A 26162-nucleotide genomic window follows, 5' to 3' on the forward strand; every position below is an offset into this window, starting at 1 on the left:
TTCGGAGAAAAATTGCACAGGACACTAAGGATAATCACAAGGCTTTCTTTAGTTATGTTAGGAACCTGGGTGGGAATTCCCAGATATGCTCAGAATTAGTCCAAAATGACAAAAAATACACCAAACCCACATACATTGCCAACATCCTAGCTGACAGGTTCAGTGCAAACTTCTCCCCCCCTTCCCCACCAAAAGGGCAAATATCTATCCGAGCAGAGTGATTCCCCCCTGACATCTCAGATGTTCAGGTAAGAGACGCCCTCTCCAAAGCAAAAAACACAGCATCAGTGGGACCAGACGGTGTCCCGGGCTGTGTCCTACATGAACTCCAGGAAGAACTAAACCCAAACATAAAACTACTGTTCAATCTCAGCCTTACTACAGGATATGTACCCAAAGAGTGGCGTACAGCAACAGTGGTCCCTCTCCACAAAGGTGGTGCCTCAACAGATCCTGGAAACTATCGCCCCATAAGCTTGACTAGCTTGGTCTGCAAAGCTATGGAAAGGATCATCATGGACCTCATAAATAAAGATATTGGGGACCTACAGACACTGGATCCTACCCAGATCGGCTTTGTTAAGGGCAGATCCTGCCTCTTAAACCTGGTTGATTTCTTTGAAACAGTCACCAAGGCCATTGACGAGGGGAAGGTGGTCCACACAACCTACCTGGACCTCGCAAAATCCTTCGATACAATACCCCACTCGGGCATTATAGATAAGCTCACCAGCTTAAATATAAACCCCTATGTCACTAGATGGGTTGAAAACTGGCTCAAGGACAGAACCCACATGGTTAGAATTGCTGGAGCCATGTCAGACTCCAAACCGGTTACAAGTGGCGTCCCACAAGGCTCAGTCCTGGGACCTCTCTTGTTCGGTATATATTTCTCGGTGGTACAGGCTAACACGGAAGGACTGTGGCTGACCAAGTTCGCAGATGACTGCAAACTGGACGCCATAATTGACTCTCCAGCCGACACAAGCATCCTACAAAAGGGCCTCATAGAAGCAGACAACTGGTGCCAGAGCCATGGCCTCAAGCTAAATGCCAAAAAGTGTATAGTCATCCCCTTTGGCAAAAACAAAGTGCCCACAAATTACCACATAGGTGGTAATCCATTAAGTACAGAAGAAGTAATTTGGGACCTGGGGACCCAAGTTGATAGCAATCTCTCATTTGACAACCATGTGGCCAAAGTGGTTAGAAAAACATTTTATATAGCCCACCTAATCATGAAGGGATTCACATCTCGATCATGGGAGGTCATCGTGCCTCTTTACTCATCCCTCATCAGGACCATAATTGAGTACAGTGCCCCTTTTGGGATGTACCTTACCAGACACCTGCAGCAACTGGAAAGACCCCAAAAGTACCTCACCAAGAGGTTCAAAGGGCTCAAACAGATGCCATATGCTGCCCGGTTAAAGAAACTCCAGCTCTACTCAGTGGCATACCACCTGCTCAGAGGCGATCTGTGCCTGACGTATAAAGCCATGTCCAACCCGGAATTAATGGACATGCTGCACCTCAGAAAATCCAAATCCCATCGAGCTACGTGCTCGAGAGACTGGAACCTCAGCATTGAAATAAATAGGACATGCTGGAGGGACAGATTCATAACCCAGAGGCTCCCTTCACTCTGGAATAAAATCCCAGTCCAGGTTAGGCAGAGTCCCTCATTGACTCTCTTCAAGAGGAATCTTGATGAGTGGATGGGAGATAGTAGGTTTACCCCAGGTATCACTTCTGTGTCACTGTTAGACAGAGGCACAGTATACTAACCTCGGAAAAGGGCATAGCAAAATTCATTTAAAATGTGTGGCAAAAGCCAAACACACTCTGGCTAGGATTATAAATGCCCTAGGGCAGATAGCCTAGTATGAACCTATGAACCTATAAAGGTGATAAAGGATAATGAGGGAAACATACTCACAAGTGAGGAGAGTGTGTTGAGGAGATGGAAAGAGTACTTTGAGGAGTTGATGAATGAAGAGATTGAGAGGGAGAGAAGGTTGGATGATGTGGGGATAGTGAATCATGAAGTACACTGGATTAGCAAGGAGGAAGTAAGGATAGCTATGTAGAGGATGAAGAATGGAAAGGCTGTTGGTCCAGATGACATACCTGTGGATGCATGGAGGTGTTTAGGTGAAATGGCAGTGGAGTTTTTAACTAGATTGTTTAAGGAAATCTTGGAAAGTGAGAGGATGCCTGAGGAATGGAGAAAGTGTTTTGGTACCGATTTTTAAGAATAAGGGTGATCTGCAGATCTGTAGTAATTACAGAGGGATTAAATTGATCAGTCACAGCATTAAGTTATGGGAAAGAGTAGTGGAAGCTAGGTTAAGAAGGGACATGATGATTAGTGATCAGCAGTATGGTTTCATGCCAGGAAAAAAGCACTACAGATGCAATGTTTGAGAGTGCTGATGGAAAAGTACAGAGAAGGTCAGAAGGAGTTGCATTGTGTTTTTGTAGACTTAGAGAAAGCGTATGACAGGGTGCCTAGATAGGAGTTGTGGTATTGTATGAGGAAGTCAGGAGTGTCAGAGAAGTATGTAAGAGTGGTACAGGTTATGTACGAGGGTAGTGTGACAGCGGTGAGAGTGACAGATACATTTAAGGTGGAGGTGGGGTTACATCAAGATCAGCTCTGAACCCTTTCTTATTTGCAATGGTGATGGACAGGTTGACAGATGAGATCAGACAGGAGTCCCCGTGGACTATGATGTTTTCAGATGACATTGTGATCTGTAGTGAGAGTAGGGAACAGGTGGAGGAGACCCTGGAGTGCTGGAGATATGCTCTAGAGAGAAGAGGAATGAAGGTCAGCAGGACTAAGGCATGTGTGTGAATGAGAGGGAGGATAGAGGAATGGTGAGGATGCAAGGAGTAGAGGTGATGGAGGTGGATGAGTTTAAATACTTCGGATCAATAGTTCAGAGTAACGGTGAGTGTGGAAGAGAGGTGAAGAAGAGAGTACAGGCAGGATGGAGTGGGTGGAGAAGAGTGTCAGGAGTGATTTGTGACAGACAAGTACTAGTAAGAGTGAAAGGGAAGATCTACAAGAGGGTAGTGAGACCAGCTGTGTTATATGGGTTGGAGATAGTGGCACTGACAAAAAGGCAGGAGTTTGAGCTGGATGTGGCAGAGTTAAAGATGTTAAGATTTGCACTGGGTGTGACGAGGGTGGACAGGATTAGGAATAAGTATATTAGATGGTCATCCCAGGTTGGAAGGTTTGGAGACAAAGCCAGAGAGGCAAGATTACGTTGGTTTGGACATGTGCTGAGGAGAGATGCTGAGTATATTGGGAAAAAGATGCCAAGGATGAAGCTACCAGGTAAAAGGAAGAGGAAGGCCTAAGATAAGGTTTATGGATGTGGTGACATGACATGCAGGTGGTTGGTGTGACAGAGCAAGATGCAGCGGACAGGAAGAAATGGAAACAGATGATCTGCTGCGGCGACCGAAAGAAGAAGATGATGATGTTTGTATGCATTTTTCTATAGGATATGACATCTAAAACTCAAATGTCTGTCATTATTTAGCAACTTCAATCCTTTTTAGGAAGAATATGGGATAAAAAATCTGGACATTCTGCAAAAACCTGGACAGCTGAGGGGTATGCTACCTCCTCCTTATACAGACAATATTTGTTTCTTATCCAAAAAAGACCTGCTGCCAGACACAACTATCTCCTTGGTTCATGGGGAAGACATGATCAAAGTAAAAAATGAACAGCAAGCAAGAAACAAGCTCAAGATAAATTGCTTAAAGGATTCCTGCACAAGTTATGGACCACACATGATTGATTGGCATTCTGTTTAGTTTACGGGTAAGCCTGCAAAGATGACCGCAAGTCTCCAACAAAAGATGACCACAAGTGTCCAACAAATGTAATGAGCTTCTGAAAATATTGTAATCCTGTCCTTTTCTTACAAATACTGTCATATGCATTTCAATACCCAAGGCTTATACATTATCTAGTTATGTAAATATTCTCGGCATGGCAACAACGAAAAGGCTTTCAGTGCTGGTAATTCTTTTAACAGTATGCTTATTAAAGCTTACTTGCATCTTACAATCTCCGACAAGCTTACCTGATGGTCATTAAACCATTGCTACTTAAAACAGAGCAACAGGGCACTGTGACAGCATGCATTTCCTGAATAATAAGAAGCATAAATCAACAGTATAAAAATATGACAGAAAACCAGAACATTCTGAAAAATCAAGGACAGATGAAAAGCCATGGTTGTACTTGTGGTCTACCTTGGATGGGGGAATACTCTGCACACTTACACTGCATAACTGCTCCTTGCCTTCCTTGGACACATCCAGAGCCACTACAATGGGGAGTGGGGTGCAACAAGTATGTCACAATTTGAAATGTCTCTGGCTGACGGTGGTGGCTCTGACACTCATGCCTCTCAACTTCAGAGCAAGAAATCTGGGCAACGCCATACATAGAGCTAGAAGTGGGACACAGACCCAAAAATAAGGACAATTTTTAAATATTGCTCTTATTAACTAGTAGGTCTTGCATTAGTACAAATTTTCTCAAGGGTATGATATTTGAAACTCAAATATCTGCCATTATTTTCTAACTTCAATCTTTAATGACTTGCCACTAATTTGCCAGAAAACCACAATTTTATGAAAAACAGACCAAAAATGTGATGCAAAAATATAAAGTTGCCACACAATACAGCTGGGAACCTGTCAAAAAAGGGACACCTTTTTAATATTAACACTATTAACTTTAGCAGCTAACAAAATAAGAGTATCTACATGCATTTTTGAAATAAAAGTAATAACTTTGATCATTACAGTTATATATAATTGTAAACCCTCCACGTTTTCTTCCAAAATTGCCATTTTGAGGAGGGATTATTAGGGGAGAGCAACATTTTGAGCCAAAATTGGTGACAATGGAGAGGTTTGGATATTCTGAATTCTACAAAGCGATTTGCACATACCTCTCAACCTCTTAATGCAGGAAATCTGGACAAGGCCAAATATATTTGGGGAACATACAAACACTACTGAAAAATTGCTCTTGTATAAACTTAAGACAGTTGATAGAATAACATGTCTTGCATTAGCATGTATTTTTCTGAAGGTTATGACGTCTGAAACTCAATGTCTGTCATTTAGTGACTTCATTCCTAAATTATTTGCTAGAAAACCACAAATTTTATTAGGAACAAACCAAAAATAAGAAGCAAATATCTATTCATTCTGCAAAAATATGGACAACTGAGAGGTATAGTTCAACCGGGGCTGTCTGAGTTTGCTACCCTTCCCCCCCTCACAAAATCATGGTCGAATGGTGCCTCCCCCCTGCAGCCATTCCAATGTCCCATTCCTTGGTTATTTTGCCCCATTTACCATAAACACTGTAATGTGCATACTGCTTTACTTCTGCGATGATTTAGATTTCATTTGAAAGTTTTATTTTGCATTTTACAGCACAAACCCTAATAGATATCTGTTGAACAAAGCAATGCAGTCTCACAATGAAAACAGACTTTGCATTAAAACTTCTCTGCCCTTGAAACTCACATACATTGAAACAGCATTGAAGCCCACATTCAAAGAAAATACATTTTGCCAGTGGCAGATTAACTCTGGGCTGTTTTCAAAATCATAGGCCCCTCGAACATGAAACAAACACATGCTCTTTGATACACCTTCCTGACTGTATTACATTATATTCCTTGTATAATACAGTACAGTTGTTAGAGGGCATTTTAAATTTATTGTTTTGAACATTTTTCCAGTAAACAATGAAACAAAATGCATACACCAATGACAAAACTGCCCAATTCAGAACATTTCCATCATAAAAAGTCTACTCAACCTTCTATAGTCCACCAGTATCAGTAAATATGCACAATCTCTGAAGTAGTAAAATCCACATTAAAGAAATCTGTAACTAATAAAGAGGTTGCTGCTAGCAAACAACTTTATATGTCATTGTTTCATCTACAATAAAGTGCCTGTTGACCTTGAAGAATAAAATGCCTATGTTGCATGTATTAAAAAAATGATAAGCTAGTAATACCGCAATAGGGAATAGATAGCAAACTGATAATAGGTTCATAGTTACTAGGTATCTTTGCCAAAAAGGACTGCAGCATCCACCCCTTTACAACACAGTACAGTATCAGCAATGCATCTACCTACTGTGGGAGTAGAACCCACAGCCTTCAGCATCAAAAGCAAGTACACTACCTGTTGTGCTATTAACAATGCAAGCAGACTAAGCATAAGCAGCACTAAACTTTTGTTCCCCTGCAGCTCTCAGCTCGTTGTAAAATCTACTCGGCACTCAGCTGTATCTCTGAACTTTGCAGCACAAGAAATCCGGAAAAAGCCAAAATTTATGGGGGGGGGGGGGGCAAAAGGCCAAAAACCAGGGACACATTTTAAACATTGCTTGTATTATGTTGGAAAGTTGCTAGAATAAAATGCTGCGTTACCACCATACATTTCACTGCCACGTCTTGAACCCAGGGGACCCTATGCAAAACAGTCAGAGCAACATACCACTATGCCAAATCAGCTGTTTTGTGAAAGAGGAAGACGGAAACTTAAATGGCTACCATTTAGTGAATTCAGTTCTCACCATAGCACAGCTGTCACCCTCTTAGCACAAAACACCTGAACAAAGCCAATAATGGGTGAATACAGCTCCCAAACATTCAGTGAATTCAGTTCTCACCGTAGCTCTCAACCTTTTAGCAAAAAACACCCGGACAAAGCCAGTAATGGGGGAATATAGCCCCCAAACATATTCAGTTCTTACCATAGCTCTCAACCTTAGCACAAAACCTGGATGAAGCCAATAATGGGGGAATACAGTCCCAAAAATAGGGACAAATTTCAAATATTCATCTTATACACTTAGAAAATTGCTAGACTAAAAGCTTTTGTGTTACCATGCACTTTCTGAAGAATATGAAGTCTGATATTCAAATGTGTGTCATTTTTAACATTTGTTAACCAGGAAAGTCTGACTTGGAACAAAAGCTAATTTTTACTAGAGGCCCAGGGAGAAACACTCCAGACAGACACGTCTTTGTAAGATGGGAGGAAACAAAAACAGGGAGGGCATACAGACTCCACGCAGAAGGTAAGGCACCCCAGCCAAGAATCAAACCAGAGAACATGTAGCTGTCAGGCAACAATGCTACCGCTGCATCAATGCACTACTGGCTTTGCAAGGACACAAAAATACAGAAACCACAGATTTTATGAGGAACACAAGTATGAGGGAAAAATCTGCAACATTTTTACAGATGGTGGTGGGTAGGGAATTCAGGCTCTTGTCACCTGGGCCCAAGGTACAGGGTTCAAGCCTTATTCTCTACCCACCACCATATAGCACCTGGGGCATCACACGCACACACACACACACACACACACACACCTGTTATTTTCAGTGAAGTAAACCCATCTGAAAACCGTTTCACACACACCTACCTTACTCCATCTGTTATCCTCCTTGCAGGTAAAGTAAACTCATCTGAAACCGTCCGTTTCAGTTCCCGCTTGCAAACTGTGCACCGAGCGATGATGTCAGCATCTGCGCCTGGACTTGAAGGGCGTTCTTCAAGAAGAATGCCCAAATAACTTTTTTTAAATTTTAAATGAAAAGATTAACTAGTCAGCAGATTCCAGGGGGGTGCAAGTGCACCCCCTTGCACCTGCCTGCAGGCGCCCTTGGTCCATAGTCAGTCATGTGGACATTTAGTCAAGTTTCCTGATTGTAAGGTCAGTCAAATTCGCACATGGACAATCTCCAAATTTATTAGCAGTTCTTAGAAGAGCATGTTTTTTCTTCTGGAAAACCAATATGAAGTTACAATTCCAAGAAGTTAAATTAACCTTCTTACAGTGAGGAAGGCAGGAAGAGAGGAGGAAGGTTAGGAGTGTAGCAGTGAGGGTAGGAACTTTGAATGTTGGCAGTATGACTGGTATAGGAAGAGAGCTAGCTGAAATGATGGAGAGAAGGAAGGTTGATATATTGTGCGTATAAGAAACCAGATGGAAGGGAAGTAAGGCCAGGTGTATAGGAGGTGGGTTCAAATTGTTCTATCATGGTGTGGATGGCAGGAGAAATGGGATAGGGGTTATCCTAAAGGAACAGTATGCCAAGAGTGTTTTGGAGGTGAAGTGAGTGTCTGATAGAGTGATGTTTATGAAGCTTGAAATTGATGGTGTAATGATGAATGTTGTTAGTGCATATGCTCCACAAGTTGGGTGTGCGATGGATGAGAAAGAAAAATTTTGCAGTGAGTTGGATGAAGTGGTGGTGAGTGTACCCAGGGGTGAGAGACTAGTGATTGGTGCAGACTTCATTGGGCATGTTGGTGAAGTGAACAGAGGGGGTGAGGAAGTGATGGGTAGGTATGGTGTTAAGGAGAGGAATGCAGAAGGTCAGATGATTGTGGATTTTGCGAAAAGGATGGACATGGCTGTGGTGAATACATATTTTAAAAAGAGGGAGGAGTGTAGGGTGACGTACAAGAGTGGAGGAAGATGCACACAGGTGGATTATATCCTATGTAGGAGGGCGAGTCTGAACGAGATTGGAGACTGTAAAGTGGTGACAGGGGAAAGTGTAGTTAAGCAGCATAGAATGGTGGTCTGTAGGATGATGTTGATGATCAAGAAGAGGAGGAAGAGTGTGAAAGCAGTGCCAAGGATTAAATGGTAGAAGTTAAAAAAAGGTGATTGTGAGGTGGAGATCAGGGAAGAGTTAAGACAGGCACTGGGAGGCAGTGAAGATTTATTGAATAGCTGGGTAACTACAGCAGAGCTAGTAAGGGAGACTGCTAGAAAGGTGCTTGGTGTGATATCTGGACAGAGGAAGAAGGACAAGGAGACCTGGTGGTGGAATGAGGAAGTACAGGAGAGTATACAGAGGAAGAGGCTAGCGAAGAAGTGGGATTGTCAGAGATGAAGAAAGTAGACAGGAGTATAAGGAGATGAGGTGCATGGCAAAGAGAGAGGTGGTGAAGGCTAAGAATAAGACATATGGAGAGTTGTTTGAGAGATTAGACACTAAAGAGGGAGAAAAGGACCTGTACCGATTGGCTAGACAGAGGGACAGAGCTGGGAAAGATGTGCAGCAGGTAAGGATGATAAAGGATAGTGAGGGAACCGTACTCACAAGCGAGGAGAGTGTACTGAGTAGATGGAAAGAGTACTTTGAGGGGCTGATGAATGAAGAGAATGAGAGAGAGAGAGAAGGTTGGTTGATGTGAGGATAGTGAATCAGGAAGTGAAACAGATTAGCAAGGAGGAAGTAAGGACAGCTATGAAGAGGATGAAGATTGGAAAGGCTGTTGGCCCAGATGACATACCAGTGGAAGCATGGAGGTGCTTAGGAGAAATGGCAGTGGGATTTTTAACCAGATTGTTTAATGAAATTTTGGAAAGTCAGAGGATGCCTGAGGAGTGGAGAAAAGTGTTTTGGTATCTATCTTTAAGAATAAGGGTGATGTGCAGAGCTACAGTAACTACAGAGGGATAAAATTGATCAGTCACAGCTTGAAGTTATGGGAAAGAGTAGTGGAAGCTAGGTTAAGAAGGGAGGTGATGATTAGTGATCAGCAGTATGATTTCATGCCAGGGAAGAGCACTACAGATGCAATGTTTGCTCTGAGTGTTGTTGGAGAAATATAGAGAAGGTCAGAAGGAGTTGCATTGTGTCTTTGTGGACTTAGAGAAAGCATATGACAGGGTGCCTAGAGAGGAGTTGTGGTATTGTATGAAGAAGTCGGGAGTGGCAGAGAAGTATGTAAGAGTGGTACAGGATTTGTACGAGGGTAGTGTGACAGTGGTGAGGACTGCGGTGGGAGTGACAGATACATTTAAGGTGGAGGTGGGACTACATCAAGGATCAGCTCTGAGCCCTTTCTTATTTGCAGTGGTGATGGACAGGTTGACAGATGAGATCAGACAGGAGGCCCCATGGACTGTGATGTTTGCAGATGACATTGTGATTTGTAGTGAGAGTAGGGACCAGGTTGAGGAGATTCTGGAGAGGTGGTGATATGCTCTAGAGTGGAGAGGAATGAAGGTCAGCAGGGCTAAGACAGAATATATGTGTGTAAATGAGTGGGAGGGTAGAGGAATGGTGAGGATGCAGGGAGTACAGTTGGTAAAGGTGGATGAGTTTAAGTACTTGGGATCAGCAGTTCAGAGTAATGGTGAGTGTGGAAGAGAGGTGAAGAAGAGAGTACAGGCAGGGTGGAATGGGTGGAGAAGAGTGTCAGGAGTGATTTGTGACAGACTGGTACCAGTAAAAGTGAAAGGGAAGGTCTGCAAGAGGGTAGTGAGACCAGCTATGCTATATGGGTTGGAGACGGTGGCATTGACAAAAAGGCAGGAGTCAGAGCTGGATGTGGCAGAGTTAAAGATGTTAAGATTTGCACTGGGTGTGACTAGGATAGACAGGATTAGGAATCAGTATATTAGAGGGTCAGCTCAGGTTGGACAGTTTGGAGACAAAGCAAGAGAGGCGAGATTGCGTTGGTTTGGATATGTGCTGAGGAGGGATGCTGGGCATTTTGGGAAAAGGATGCTAAGGATGGAGCTGCCAGGTAAGAGGAAAAGAGGAAGGCCTAAGGTAAGGTTTATGGATGTGGTGAGAGAGGACATGCAGGCGGTTGGTGTGACAGAGCAAGATGCAGAGGACAGGAAGAAATGGAAACAGATGATCCGCTGTGGCGACCCCTAACGGGAACAGCTGAAAGAAGATGATGACAGTGAGGAATCATTCTTGCTGAGGCGAATACCTGTAGGAGCTCTACCATAAACCTTGTATGACTGTGCAGAAGAGGCTTATGTGTTCTCTTGTAATGAAGTGAAACTAATTATCACATACAAAGACTTAATAAATGGAGGGGACTGAATAAAAATGATGAAATGGATATAAAAATGGGTAGAGAAATGGCAAGAGAGAAAAATGCACTGGGTGGCAGTAAAGGTAACCATGTGATGAGAAAGAGATGCAAGCACCTAAGTGCCTCAAGAGGCAGTGCTAGGATCACTGCTGCTCAGTATCTTCCTGACAGACATCACATAAGGCAGTGAAAATGCATTACATTTTTTGCTGATGAGACAAAAATAATGACAACAGCTACCATATTGCAGCTATTTTTCTTTGTTAAAAATTCTGTCAAGTTTCGTCTGTATTTTGATAATCCTTGTCTGAGCCATTAACGCTGAAATGAATCATTATGTTTGTAGAGAAAAAAAATGTTGCCAAACCCAAAGGGATGTTTGACTGTATCCAAAGGAGAACCAAAGAGAAGAATGTGATTTTTGTACTGTAGAAACCCTTTCAAAGCTACACCTGGTGTACTCCATTCAGTCCTGAAGACCATTCTGAAAGTGAAAAATAAAAATAGAAATAAAAGTTCACAGGAGAGCCACACGTTTGATGAAAAGAATGAATGCAAACCAATATGAAGAATGGCTAGAGGAGCGTGGACTTTTTTCTGTGTTCAGTATTATGTTAAGGCAAATTCAAAATCTCTCTGAGATTATTGTGTCCAATAATATGGATCTTAAACTTTTGAATCATTCCATTTATCGAGTTGCTTTGTAAAACTGGATAAGTTCTTCAATCTTTCTGTAAACATTATCAAATTATTCCGAACTGGCTTCTCTACTGCTCGGTGAGTACAAACTGCATGAAGAACCAACCTTCTGAGCACATCTTGGTGAAACTGAACTTTCAGATCACTGTTCCCCATATGAAATTCCTCTACACATCCCTTCTGTTCCTCTTCTCAACCTAATTAACCCCAGAACTGGAAGGAGCCGCAACATCACCCCAAGAAGGCTGTCAAATGTCATTAGATCTTGGCCCCTGTGATACTGGCTAACTTATCTAAGAGAGTAATTATGCAAACCTGACTCCAGCAATCTTGACTACAGTCTGTGACTTTCTATGGAGGCATCATTTATTTGAGTTTGCCAAGGAGGACCATCACCAAGAGCTACTGATTTGTAGATATGGTTATATCAAACTGAGTATTAAAACTTGTGGGTTCTCCTTCCTGAAAAATGAGGCCGCCTCAGACCTGCTGTTAAAAGGAACTTCAGAGACTGAGAAGATGTTACTCATTTACATAGTGATGGGATTCTGTTTTCTTCTTATCCTGGATCCAAAGACAACAGTTTTTTTTCCATTATGGACCAAGGCATCTTCATAAAATTCATCTGGTACATTTGATTCCAGATGATGACTCTGCACATTCTTGAGTATCAACCTGTTTGCCGTTTAGAGAAAGCAGTCCTCTCCCACTACAGGTCAATTCACCATGGTTAAGTAGAGGTAGTGGGGAACACATTCTTCATTCCATGGCATTGCGGACTCCTGAATTTCTTCCTGCCATTCTTACTATTCCAGTGTTTCACCACAAAGCTCAAGAAAAATTTTTTTTTTTTAACCTTTGATTTGCTGTTGTTATTTTCATTCATTTCTCAACCTTTGGGTTTTGGATCTGACCCTCAGATCCAACTCGGCCACTTTACAAGTTTTGGATCCGAAGCTTGAGCTCTTATTCTCCATCCCATAATGCCTCATTCCCCCTGATTACCTCAGATCACATGTCCTCTTCTGAAAAGCATTGCGGTTCCATTGCTCTTGAGCTCCTTTAAAGTTTTTTGGTCAGAAACTGTAAGTTGGCTTTGAGCCATGTGTTTTTCCTTGTTTTCCTGCTCTCCTCTCATTTTTCCTGTTGGCTCAAAAAACTAATTTTTGTTGGCTCTAGTTAGTTTTTCTCCCCTTACATTCTGCTGTATGGTCCTTTCCTTCTTCTCCTTCTTCCTCCTTTCTGTTTTTGCTAGTTATGGTTGCTGATTTTGGTTTATCATTTCTGAAAAGTCAGGTAAACCTTTGGAGTTTAAGAAATGCAGTTCCTGTGGGCACAAGAGTCCCTTATATGATGCCCACAGGGAGTGCATTTACTGTCTAGGGCCAGCGGACCAAGATAGTTCTTGTGGAGTCTGTGAAGGATTTAACCTGTGAGCACTGGCAGACCATAGGGGCAAGCTTGTCCTAAAGGGCTTGCTTCCTATTCCTGCTTTTCTGTGCCTTCTACTTCAGGGGCTCAACCCCTCATCAAAATACATAAGGAGGCCAGGGAGCATAGAAAGCATTCCCCTGACAGATCCTCTTTTGAGCCACCAAAAAAGGCTCTGCAAACCTCGGATCCAAGATCTTTAGATCCAACATTATTAGTCTCTCCCTCTTTGACCCCCATGCTCCTCCACTTTGGAGCTGGGTGTATCAGTGCAGAGGTCTCCTCTCAAGAAGGCCTCTCCCAAGAGTGTCCAGGTCAGCTTTAGCATCCTCTTCTGTCAGGTCTTCCTGGAGCTTGTCCGAGCATGAGGTGGATAGACTGGTGAGGAAATTTCTCAAGACACAGGTTCAGGTGTGGATTTTGCCAGCTCCATCCCCTTCTGTATCTGTGAGCAGAAATTATCTCTTCCGCCCTGTAGCTTCTTTTTTGATCTGACTTCCTGCTTCAGGGTTGTCAGATCTGATGGCCCAGAGAACTGAGACATTGGATCTGGTAGTAGTCATTACTTCGAGTCCAACTACCTCCATGACATGCTTGCCTCCTACAATGTCGGTAACCAGCCCATCTCGGAGCCGAAGCTTAGACGTCCAGTCTGGGGGGGAGGGCCTTACTTTGCCTCTGAAGTTTTTGGAGCTGTCACTTCCCTTCAAAGCCTCAGTGTTTGACAGCTCGGCTCCGACTCTTCCTTCAGAGCAAAGGATTGCGGGGGCTCCAGATAAGTCTGCTGTACTAGCTTCAGCTCCGGAGGGACAACTCTCAGATCCTCATACTCCATCTGCCGTCGAGGTGGTGGAGAGGGTCCTCTCTCACTCCAGGAGACTCCCGGTTCTCCCACCAATGGATCCAGTCAACACCTCCACGGGATTTGTGACTGAGGCCTCTTGTCTACCAATAGGACAGCTGGTCCCGGAAAGCCTCCAACCCTTTCCAACTGTGGAACCCCTGATTTCTTCTGATACCTCCCCGGAGCACCCCACCGAGGAAGTCCTTCAGAAGAAGAAGTGTAAAAGGAGACACTTGGATTCCACCAGGAATCAGTCACTGCTGACATTTTTGATGAAGGGGAGGAGTCCCCCAGATCTCCACCTGACGATGTCTGTTTCACAGACATCTTAAAGATCCTCTGTCAGAAAGGTAGATGGTCCACCCAAAACCCCAACTCAGAGGAGACAGTGCTTTTGGAGGTTTAGGCACCGGCCCATCTACTTCCTGGGTGGCCTCGTGGATCCATTTATTGATTTGGTGTCTACCATGGCATGGAAGGAACTGGACACTGTAGAGCCCATACCCAAACTGGCAGATAAGGTACTCAGTGCTCCCACAGACAGATTACACTGGACCAAAAGGTTACTGGTAGATGCCATGGTTGTTGCGGCAGCTGCCAAAAAAGGAGCTGGCTCAGGAAAGCTCCACTGTCCATCTTCCTAACAAGGAGTCCAGGGCTTTGGACAGATTTGGAAAGAGGGTTTACACTTTGGTTATGTTTTCCTTGAAAGAGCTAAACCACTTATCCCATTTCACCAGGCTACAGAGGGACTTCATCAAGGAATTCTCTAGCTCGGTCCATGAGTCCATGTCTGATGAGGAACAGAAGACCTTTTCCTCCAGAATCCCACTCTCCAATCAATATTCAACTCATCTAGGAAGCTGATTTCACATGCAGTGGGCATCTCAAGGGCTGTCAATTCCAGCATTGCCATTAAGCGCCCTGCCTGGATGTGGTGGTGTAACTTTGTGGAACCCTTCAAGGCGTCATTTGTCATTGCACTATTTGATGGTTCATCTTTGTTTGACCCCTCAGTTAGAGACACACACTCCCATAACAAGAAAGATAGAAAGACCTTGTCTGCTGTCGGGATCTGTTTTTCCACACCACAAAGATCCTTCTCCAGGAATCAGTGTGGTGGGAAAAAATTGTGGTTCAAAAAGTTTCAAGATCTTTTTCAGGAAACTGAGGGAGACTTTTTCCCAGGGGCAGAGGGGAATACAGATATGGTGGTAGACGCCACCCCGGGGCAGAGGGTGTCCGCAAAATCAGGGATCTCGAGATTCCTTCCAGCACCCTTGAAAGGTTACCCGACTGCCCTGCTCTTGAAGCAGTTGGAAGGCACTTATCCTTGCACCCAGAAGCTTGGATAGCCATCGCAAATGACTGATGGATGCAAAGGATCATATCCAGAGGATATGCAATTCCCTTTTTAAATTTCCCCAAGCCAAAGACTTACCTCCCTGATTTATCACCCAATCAGAGAGAGGCAGCAGGTGTAGAAATCTCAAAGCTGCTCCAAAAAAGAGTCATCCAGGAGGTCCCTGTCGACCAAATTGGATTGGTTATTTACTCCAGGTTCTTTTTAGATACAAAAAAGACAGGGTACCTAAGCCCAATTTTGGATCTAACATCTCCGACCAAGTCAGTAAGGAATTTAAAATTCAGGATGGTCATGATCCAATTCATCTTACCTCTTCTGAAGATGGAAGACTGGATGTGCTCAATAGACCTGAAGGATGTATACAACTATATCAAAATGGACAGGTGGTCCAGATGGTATCTTCGCTTCAGGCTGGGAACCAGTCACTTTCAATTCCAAGTGCTCCCATTTGGTCTTACTACACCTCCGAGGGTGTTCACCACCAAATGCATGACAGTAGGTTGCAGCTCATCTCGGACTGCGGGGATTCCACGTGTTTCCTTATCTGGATGACTGGCTCCTAACTGCTTTGACCAGGCATCTACTCATCCAAGCCAAGAACTACCTGTTGCAACTAGCTTCTACTCTCAGCATAATTGTCAACATGCAGAAATCTCAGTTACTACCTGTCCAACTGATTGGAGCACTTTTGGACACAACCAAAACTATGGCTTACGTATCTTCAGACAGAGTGTTGACCTTAGTGCTGCATATCTCACAGATTCAAGCAGTTCGGGATCCTCCAGCAAAATTGGTGCTCAGGGCATTAGGCTTGATGGCTGCCATGATAACCCTATTACCTACAGCATACTTGCACATGAGAATCCTACAGTGGACACTATCAGTCTAATGGTCTTTACACTATCATCCACTGAACCAACTGAACAAGCTTTCATGTGGATGCAAATATTCTCTCTGTTGGTGGATTCATTCTTGCAAAACCAACCATGGATGCCCCTTTGTTCTTCCCCCACTGAGCACCACACTTCCATGGACGCTTCCTAGATGGGATTGGGCAGGGGGCATTTTCTGGGATGGATCGTCCAAGGTTCATGGACTTCTCAGGAGACCAACTTGCATATCAAAGTCCTGGAGATGAGAGCGGTCCTTCTAGCATTGCAAGCACTACACAGGTTTCTTCCTCTGGGGACTATTGCTATCCAGACAGGCAATACATCTGTAGTGTTGTACATCAACAAACAAGGAGGAACCAGATCTTACTCACTGTGTCAAGAAGCAATGAGAGTGTGGCAATGGGTGATATCTACCAACTGCTTTCTAACTGCAATGCACATTCTGGGGGAGTACAGTATTCTAGAAGACTGGTTCAGCAGAATTTTACTGATGCCTCATGAGTAGTCTCTAAATCAGTCAGTGGCAAAATCAGTCAGTGGCAAACATGATCTTCATCCTCCTCAAATGGGGTCAACCTTGCTGTAATCTCTTTGCATCCCCCCTCAACAACAAATGCAGGAGGTTCTGACTTGATTCCCCCCTCAGGGACAGTCACCAAGAGATGCTCTAGTCCGTGCTTGGCCCCCAGTCTACTTTATGCATTCCCCCCATACCCCTAATTCCCAAATTCCTTCAGAAAGCACACTGGTTGAAGAGCAAAGTAATCCTCATTGCTCCTTTCTGGCCTCGCCAGGTCTGGTTCACCTTCCTTTGGTCTCATCTGATTTGCCCGCCATGGACACTGGAACCACTTCCAGATCTGATGTCCCATCCCTCAGGGCAGACTCACCTGGATCTTCAAGGCCTAAAATTGTCCGCATGGTTTCTCTAATTCCAGTGATGGCTAGACGTGCCAGGCTTTCATCCCCAGTCCAAAGGATTCTGATTTCTTCCCACAAAATATCTACCAGAAAAATTTAAGAGTAAGTGGAAAAGATTTTCTATCTGGGCTCAGCAGAAGCTAATAAATCCCTTTACAGCTGCTGTTCCAGTAGCATTGGATTTTCTGGCTTTATTTTTTCCAAAAGGGAGCCAGTTCTTCCACTGTAAAAGTTAATTTGGCAGCTATTTCAGATTTTCACATTGGAGAGACTTCTTCCTCTCTAGCTTAGTCAAAACAAGTCTTTTCTCAGAGGTACCTTCTTACTTCGTACTCCAATCAAAGATCCAGCTCCCCGCAGGACCTAACTTTTATTTTACAGGCATCAGCTCTTCCCCTTTTTGAACCTGCAGCTAAGGTAGATTCAAAGTTTCTTTCCTGGAAAACAGCTTTTTTAGTATTTTTTATTCATTTATTTATTTATTTGCAGTTTGGTAACCGGGAAAGTCCATTGGGTTGAGATGAGCCCTTTTTCAATTGAGCCCCGGGGAGAAAAGCTCCATGTACAGAGTTACAATTGCAAAAATCTACAGATTAAGAAAATAGAAAAGTATTACACAATTTAAAAAGGTAGAAGCATCCTATTGATACAGCAGTAATAATAACATAGACATTTGTGGAGTAAGAAATAATAAAGCATTGTATAAGATAACAAAGCATTCTGTAGTGCATGGTTTGCAAATGCCTGCCATATGACATATACTAAGACATTTGTAATGGGAGTTAGAAAAGTAGGAGAAATTAGAAGAGAGTGGAAAAAGAACATAGTGTTAGGTTGAAATATGAGAGAAAAAGGCTGAAGGAATGTGAGTCAGGTAGATAGACGTTAAGAGGGGTGAGAGCAGAATCATTCACAATTAGAGGAGAGGTGGAAATGGAGCAAAGTCTTAAAGGTAATGAGGTTCTGGGTAATATGGATGTAGGATGGAAGTGCGTTCCATTTTCTTGCTGGGGAGAATGCCAGTAGAAGTTGCCCTGAAGTACGTATGGGTTTGTACACTTCAAGGAGGTTCTGATTCTTGGACCTAAGTGATCTGTCAGGGAGATGCATGGTAAGGATGGAGGAGAGGGAGGGGCAGCTAGAGGGCTTGAAAATGAGTTTGTGGACAGTAAAGAGTTGAATGCAAGAGAGATAGTTGGGGAGTTCTAGCCAGTTCAATGGTTGCAGGGCAGTACCATGATAGGAGGATTTGGAGCCGGTGGCAAACTTAGAGATTTTATAGTAGCAGGATACCAGTTTTACCTTTAAGGTGGATTGTACATTAGTAAGGAGAGGGGCTCCATACATGAGAGAGGGAAGGAGGTAAGTGACAGAGAGAGTACGCTTAATTGAAGGAGTGAGGTAGAGACTGTGTCGATACAGCATAATGAGCTTTTGGTGGGTTTTCTTGATGTTGGTTTGTAGGTAACTTTCAAACTTTAATTGTCAACAAGGACACCTAGAAGCTTAGTATGGGGGACTATTTCGATGGGAGTCATGTTTTAGCTAACTATAGAGAAGGAGATCTTGTCGATTATGGTCTTTTTTGATGTGCACATCCAGTTTAGGTTTTAGATGGAGCAGTTGCATGAAATTAAGACAACTAAATAATTGTCTCCACTCCAAGGAGGAAAGAGATTTCAGTTGCCAAACAAACCAGTTCACCAGTTTCATGTAAATTGTACTCCATCTTTACCATCAAACAATGCAATACAGTACACACTGGCAAATGCTATGATCAGTGGATGATCCATAAAAAACATATCGGCTTCCATTTTTGTCTCAAGAAAGTATTCAATGCAGACATTTGGACTTGGCCACTTGATCTTCACTGCATACATTCAAAAGCATTAATTATTGTGTGTGTGACTTCTGGAGTCAAGGTTTTCTTTGGAATATCTGTATTTACATTCTCAGCTTTCTGAGTTGTTGTCCCCAGTTTGCCCTGTGGCTTCTTCCACACTGCTAGATTTATTGCTTTGAATCCAACCCAGTCATAGGCTCCATCAAGGATGGTCCTCAGTTTTAGGTATACTACATATATGCTTACCTTACCAGTTGATTAAGAGCGACACGCCTTAATGGGACATACACAACCATCCCTGTATGCACAGACACCCCTCTAGTCAGTCTTGGCTTTTTGTGTTTTCTGTAGGTCAGGCAGGTACATACCAGTACATTACTTGTTAAAAGTTTTGGAGTCAAATCGTCATAGTTATTTCTTTATTTTGCAGGAAGTATGCAGTCCAGTAATTGTAGATGAAGAGTCAGGTTCTGAGACTAGGCACACTGTGTAATACCATAGTATGCCATGTTGACCGTGTATCTTTTATGTAAGATCTTCCAGAAAAATGCCTCATTGAGATTGGTGAAGATAATGACCTCAGGTGTAGAACCTACCAGTACAGAGAAACTGATAAAGTAAGATTAGGTCTGCTTTTCATGGTGAGTACCTCATGTAGCCATCCTAATTTGTGCTCACTGACAGGCAGCAAAAATATTTTCAAACACTGTACTTAACATCTTAAAAACGAAGACACCAAGCAGTATAATTTGTGTCCTACAGGCAACTTTGGTCATTTCCTCTTTCACAGGTGTTTTGCTTCTAAAACTTTAGCTAAAGTGAGTCCATTAAATTCCTCAGCTGTTTATGCTTTTGCTTTTAGATAGCAGTGTTTGGGCAATAGCAAAGATTAAGCCTCCTTAAAGAAGTATTTGTAATGAAGGAGAAAGCTTTAAAGTGGATATCTACTACCAGTCCTGTGGTTATGATTGTCATGTGATTGTAGAATCAGCAGTGTTTACTTGGAAAGCTTCACTTACTATCTGTGTTTCAAACCATTTCTGTTTTCTAAACATTTGTCTTAGCTTTTAGTTAAAAATTCTTTGTTCCCTAAAGATCCACATTACTAGGAAATTTAGGCTGAATATTTAGTCTGTAGTCTGTATCAGTTTGCAGAATTCTGTTTGTTGTGTGTGACGAGTATAGTAGCTGCTACCTTTTTCTTTGTGACAGCTTCTCCCTTCACCCCATATAGACTGCAAATCTTTTGCACCCAAAATTTTTTATGCCTGGTTTCTTAAATAAATACACTTAAATAACATGATAGCAAACTATTGCAGAATGTATTTTAGGTTACTCGTGTACTTATTCATTATTGTGTTGTACAATCTATCAAATTAGTTTTTATTTATACAAACTGTTTAAGATCAGTACACTTAAGTCAGCATTTAAAAAAATAGTTGTTAGATTAAATATGCATTTGTTTCCTATCACTTTGGAAACTATACTGTACATGATCTCTCAACAGTGCTAGGGTAAACTTTATGCTTCGTCCTTTCTTTAAAATTGTGTTTCCCTTTCACCTTCATTTTATAACTAGTTGCATAAAACAAGTTTGCAACAAAATAAATACAAAGCAGTACTTTCTTTTATAGTATGTTATTAGCTGTACGACGCCTAAACTTCTCTTGTTTCATTGTGTGTTCAGGATGGTACTAAGGTGTATGGAAGATGTGGAGGATACTGTGGAAAATGTGTGCCTCAGGCAAGCACAAGACTCTCTGTAGAAGTTTACTGAAGGCTTCATCTGAATGGGAATGCAATATAAGAACCAGGAAGTATAGTGCTCATTTGCAAGTCATATTGCATCAAGGTTACAAGCTACATTCTGCATTTAAACCAGATGACGGTTTTCAGTGCAACCAATACATGTGAATGTAGCACTATCTTACTGATATTACATACTTCGCCAGCAGTTTGAAAGTGAGAATTCGTGAATATCAGAAAACTTGAAGCAAGCTGAAAGATGAAAATTTGCTGTTCTTACTTGTAGCGGTGAATGCCACAGAACACACTGCAGTATAAAAGGAGCAATGTATGTACCAAATGTCATCTGTAATAGCTTATAGTAAGCACTTTTAATGCCACATTTGCAGTTTAGCATACTGGCTGTGTACTGTTATTTTCCCTTTGTTCTAAAAACATTTTCAAAGTGAAATATCATTTATATATTAAGACTTTTGTGAATGCTTTCATTTTATAGTGAGTGCATTCTCCAGTATGCGTTACTCTTTTCTGCTTTAGATATTTAATTATCTTAGCCGTATATGTGGACAGTTTTGTCCAGAATAATGCTTCCATGTAATTGGTTAACACATGTTCAGTTAAGCACATTCCTAACAAATGTTTGATGTTTTTAGAAATATTTCCAGTTTTATTGTCTTATTATAGAAGACATTTTTTGAAGAACTTTGAAATATTTTCCCCTCATGGTGCTCTTTTTTGACATTTAATGGCATGTACTTAACATTGTGATTTTCATCCTTTGTGTTCCAGCACATACATGATTGTAATTATTACATCTGCATGCCTAGAGTGGATCTAATCTACGAAACCAGTGCTTTTATTAGGAAGATACCTGCAGACTGCAAGGTGCTATTCTACAGTATTTATTTAAGGACCACTTTGACTTCTTAAGTTGTGAGTAATACAAAGAATTGGAAGGAGGTCCCAGCTTTTAAGGTGCTACTACATCATTTGCCATCAATACACACTATAATTCTCAGCTGTGATATGGAATCCCATAGTAAATGGTGACTCAGTTCTACTAGGGAGATTCAGAAAGCTATAGGTATATGAAACTGGATGCCAAAACATCATATCACCATGGAAAGTAATGGCATTTGTAATTTGTTGACCTAACTTAGTGTACTGTTATCAGCAGACCTTATTGTCCTCCATATTTGTAATGTCCCTTGCTGCTAATTAATAATCTGTTATTTCTATTTTTTAATTTAAGAAAGTTCTCCTCATTATAACTTACAGTGTTGGTTCCATCAGTTATGTCTGATAGTAATTCAACTTGATGGCTTTATGAAGCCTAAAAAAGGTATATTTAAGAAAATGAAGTTATGCTGCCCAAACTATTGTTACAAGGGGAATTGTAAAGTAGTACATTTTCAAACTGGAAGTTTTATCCAAGCAAACCCTACCTCTGACTGTAATGTAAATAAAAGAGATATATTTTAATATTTGTAAAATATTTATTTACATTTTTGTATTTATTGTTATTTTTAGATATGTGCATTTTCATTCTGATTAGTACTGTACTGCCTGCTAAAAGCCATTTCCATGCTACAGACCATGGGAAGTGTTACTTTGTGAAGGACTAGAATCTCTAACAAGACAACGGTTTGCTTAGCAGAGCTAATGCTGTTTTCATTTTCAACTGTCTGTAGGGTTGTTGCCCTTAAATATTTTGAAAACATGTTAAACTAAGTTGTAAGAAGTACTTCACAATAATAGTACTAGTTACTGTAGTAAAGATAAAAAGCACAATTGTGTAAAACAAATATGTATGTTCATTTATTAGCCACTTATTATAAATTTTTGTATAAGAAAATTTATCATTTCCACTTGCTGTAGTTGGTTTTGATAACCAGGTAAAACACAATTAATGTGTATTACAGTATTTATGGTTCACTAATTTTTTTTTACATATGCAGCTAAAACCAAATATTTTTATACCAGTAGTATAGTATCTGTTTGGAATTATGCTGATTGTTAATATCTAAAGCATTAGGTCTGTAGCTGTATAGAAAAATACTTTTTAATAATCACACTTTTTATAATGGTACTACAACACTTTGTGAGGGAATGAAAATTGTTGCACTATGTGCCTTAAAGTAGCTATAAATAATGGTTTAACATAATTTACTTAAATTGTATTACACATTGGATTAATTTAACAACTGAAATGAACTTGTAACTTAAACAATTATTTATGTCATAAGTATTTTGGCATGATTGATGCGTAAATACATTTTATGTGGTTTATATGGTGCTGTAAAGATGAAATCATGTTTTCTACTGACTAAAGAAACTACAGTAATTGTTAAAACAGCATTACTAATCAGTGACATGGACAATGTAAAACTATGATATATATATATATATATATATATATATATATATATATATATATATATGTATATTATCATTTATTGTACAATAACTCAATAAACAAGTCTTTTTCTAGCTACTTGTCTTTGTTTATTCTAACTGGGTAGGTGCCTATTTTCAGTGGAGGGCGGGGAGAAAAGCTGCAAAATATTTAAGAACAATAATTTTACAATCTTCAAAAGTAAAGCAAAAAATCTACAATTTAAATAATTAGAATAGCATTGGTTAAAAAAGAATACAACTTATATGATAATGATTTAATATTTAGAGAAAGTTTAGCCATTTTAGAAAATGTTTAAGATGTTATTATAATACAAACAGAAATTGCAGTGTAAAGTAAGAGAAAAAAATAGGGTCACGGCGTATTTAGATAGAAAGTCGAGAGAGAAATTTAAGTAAGGAAGTAAATAAGGAAGGGAGAGTAAGGGGGTATTGTTCATATTTAGAGATATAGTTTATTTTGGTGTTGAGAAAGAATAGAGACATATTTGACAAAGAAGTCTTTCAGAATGGTTTTAAAGGACTAGAGGGAGGGTACTGACCTGATATATAGGTAAGGAGTTCCAGGCCTTAGTAACATAGTTGAGTGGAGACCATGCCCAGCAGATTTGATAGGTTTGTGGATAGAGAAGAGTTTTTAGTCATTGGATTGTAATGACAGGGTGAGAACTTGGTTGTGCAGAATGGTATTTAGTGCTGGACAAGCAGATGGATGCTGGATAATTTTATAGATGGTAAGAGGCTGTGTATGTGTTACCTGATGCGGTAGTTCTAACCAATTTAGGCTTTTTAGTGCTACATTGTGGTGGGTTCCGAAAGCTGTTTGGCTGCGTATTTAGCCATGGTATTATGGCATTGTTCAAGTTTTGATTTTTGTAATGTCTGGAGGTTAGTAAGGATGGGAGCACCATAAAGAGGTGAGAGGAGGAGGTACGTAATGGTGAGAGGAGGAGGTACGTAAGGTGAGAGGAGGAGGTACATAATGGCATGTATTGATCTGATGTTGTTAATCTTCATTCATTCCATACTGATGGATGTCGGTTCTGTCCTCGGAACTGAGTCGGCCTTATACCAAACTCGCGCCAGCCAAAAAAGTCTCGAGTTAAGCTTTACCTGTAGAGCCTTTCTCCCAGTTACCCCAGATCTCGTTTGCCACGTTGCCAAAAAGCCATGTCAAGCCAGCTCTCGACTAAGCCTAGGTAAATAAAAAATGTTTCTAACTTTCTGAAAATCTTTCAACTTTCTTGTTAGTTGCTACTTTACCATCTTTCTTGGAAAACCCTTTTTACTTCCTTTACTGCTTCTTGCTACCTTTTTGAGGTATTTCTTCTCATACTATTGTTGATATCCGTTCCCCTTGAGGTAATTTTCTCTATTACCATTGTTGCTATTTTTCCTCCCTGCTTTCTTAGTCCCTTTATAAAAAAATAAATCTTTCGCTATCCTATTTTTTTTCTGTAATCATGTCAGAAAAGAAGGGAGCATCTGGTTTCCAACAGTGCGGCCAGTGTGGCCGCAAAATGCCGAATTCTGATTCGCACACATCTTGTGTGTATTGTCTGAGTGTACCCCATTTATCTGTCCAGCCTCCCTGTGATATTTGTCGAGGGTTCAGTTCTAGAATTCTTAATGAGAGACGAAATAAATTAATTCTGAAAGGCCTTCTTAAAACACCCTTTTCAGAGGCTGTCTCTGCGCTGGAGGGTTCACCCCCTCCAAGCAAATCCCATAAAAAGAGATCACACTCAGTTCTATCTTCACCCAGTGAAAAGTCAGAGGAACCGAAGTCTAAACATTTAAAAGTGACTACTACACCAAAAATGACTGTTACGGTACCTTCTATGGTACCACCTACTAAAGTTGTGCTGTCGGCACTGATTACCATTTTGGCACCGAGTACTACTGCACCGACAGTGCACCTCCAAATTTTGTATCCCTTGATGCTGTCCAGTGATTTAACTTCGGCACCGACCACGGCACTGTCTACAACCTTTTCCTGCCCAGAAAAAACTGACCCGCCTACTCAAGCCTCCAGCGAGACCTCTGTGCCATTAGATCCTCAGACCCGATATTCTCCAAAGGCAAATCCTTTTTTGGGGCAGCAGTTTAGCCCCTTCCTAGAGCAGTCTGACTCCCCATTGGGAATATCCACTCGATCAACCACGAGCCTCTCGGAACTTGATGTGATGCATCTTGTTGATCAGTTGCTTATGGCTAGAGGGATTACTACTCCATCCAAAACACCTCTCCCATTGGGAGTTGGGTATACTTCTCCAAGGACTCCAACTTACTCTCCTCCTTCTACCTCAGAACAGGCATCGAAGACCCTGGAACCGACGTCTATTTTGGTACCCATGACTATTGTCCCACTGGTGGATCTCACTGTGGTTTTGGAGTCATCCCCTTGGCCTTTGGTTCAGTTGGAACCGAGGCTTTCTTGAGATCGTGGTTGGGCAGCGACTTCCCTGGTTCAGGAGTGGCTCCGATTTTTTTCTGCGGCACCATCCTCAATTCCAGGGGCTCCCGCAGTACCTGCTTCTCTTGAGACTCCATCCCTGGGGACTGGTCCTTTGGAGCAGGGTGTGACCCCGGTTCTGAGGTTGTTGTTCTTGGTTCTGGGCTGCCATCCCTCTTCAGGTGGGCCTGCTTTCCAGGTGATGGAGAAGGCATTTGCCACTGCTGTCAAACCGTTGACATTGGACTGCCAAGTGACTCTTCCCTCTCAGCTGCAACTGACACAAGCCACCATTATGGGACATCAAGCACAAGAGCCTCAGGAGACCCTATTGTGGGGTGCCCCTTCTTCTAAGTCCTCTACAGAAACTCCCCCCACGAAGAAGGACCTAGGAATAAATCGTGCAAGAGGAAGCATGTTGACTCCCCCGAACAGTCTTTCACTGAGGATACGGACTACAATGAAGGGGAAGAGTCCCCCACGGTCACCCCCTGAAGATGTCTTCTTCGTAGACATCCTTGAAATCTTAAAACAGAGGGGTGATTGGAAGCCCACCAACCCTTCCTATGAGAAGTCCATCTTTCTGCAGGCTTTTCGTGCTCAACCCTACCTCTTGGGCGA

The 26162-nt window shown here is 41.7% G+C and overlaps 1 protein-coding gene across 1 annotated transcript in view; it reads left to right on the forward strand.

Moving 5' to 3' along the window:
* Nucleotides 1-22174, forward strand: part of ADAMTS20 (ADAM metallopeptidase with thrombospondin type 1 motif 20) — a 3636702-nt gene extending 3614528 nt beyond the window's left edge. The window contains exon 39 of the mRNA XM_044087413.1: nt 20613-22174. Coding sequence (XP_043943348.1) covers nt 20613-20702 — 90 coding nt within the window. The 3' untranslated portion in view covers nt 20703-22174. The remainder of the gene's footprint in view (nt 1-20612) is intronic.
* The last annotated feature ends 3988 nt before the right edge of the window (nt 22175-26162 follow it).

The sequence above is a fragment of the Protopterus annectens genome, chromosome 11.part0 (assembly GCF_019279795.1).
Source record: "Protopterus annectens isolate FY-2018-M chromosome 11.part0, PAN1.0, whole genome shotgun sequence".
Taxonomy (NCBI): domain Eukaryota; kingdom Metazoa; phylum Chordata; order Ceratodontiformes; family Protopteridae; genus Protopterus; species Protopterus annectens.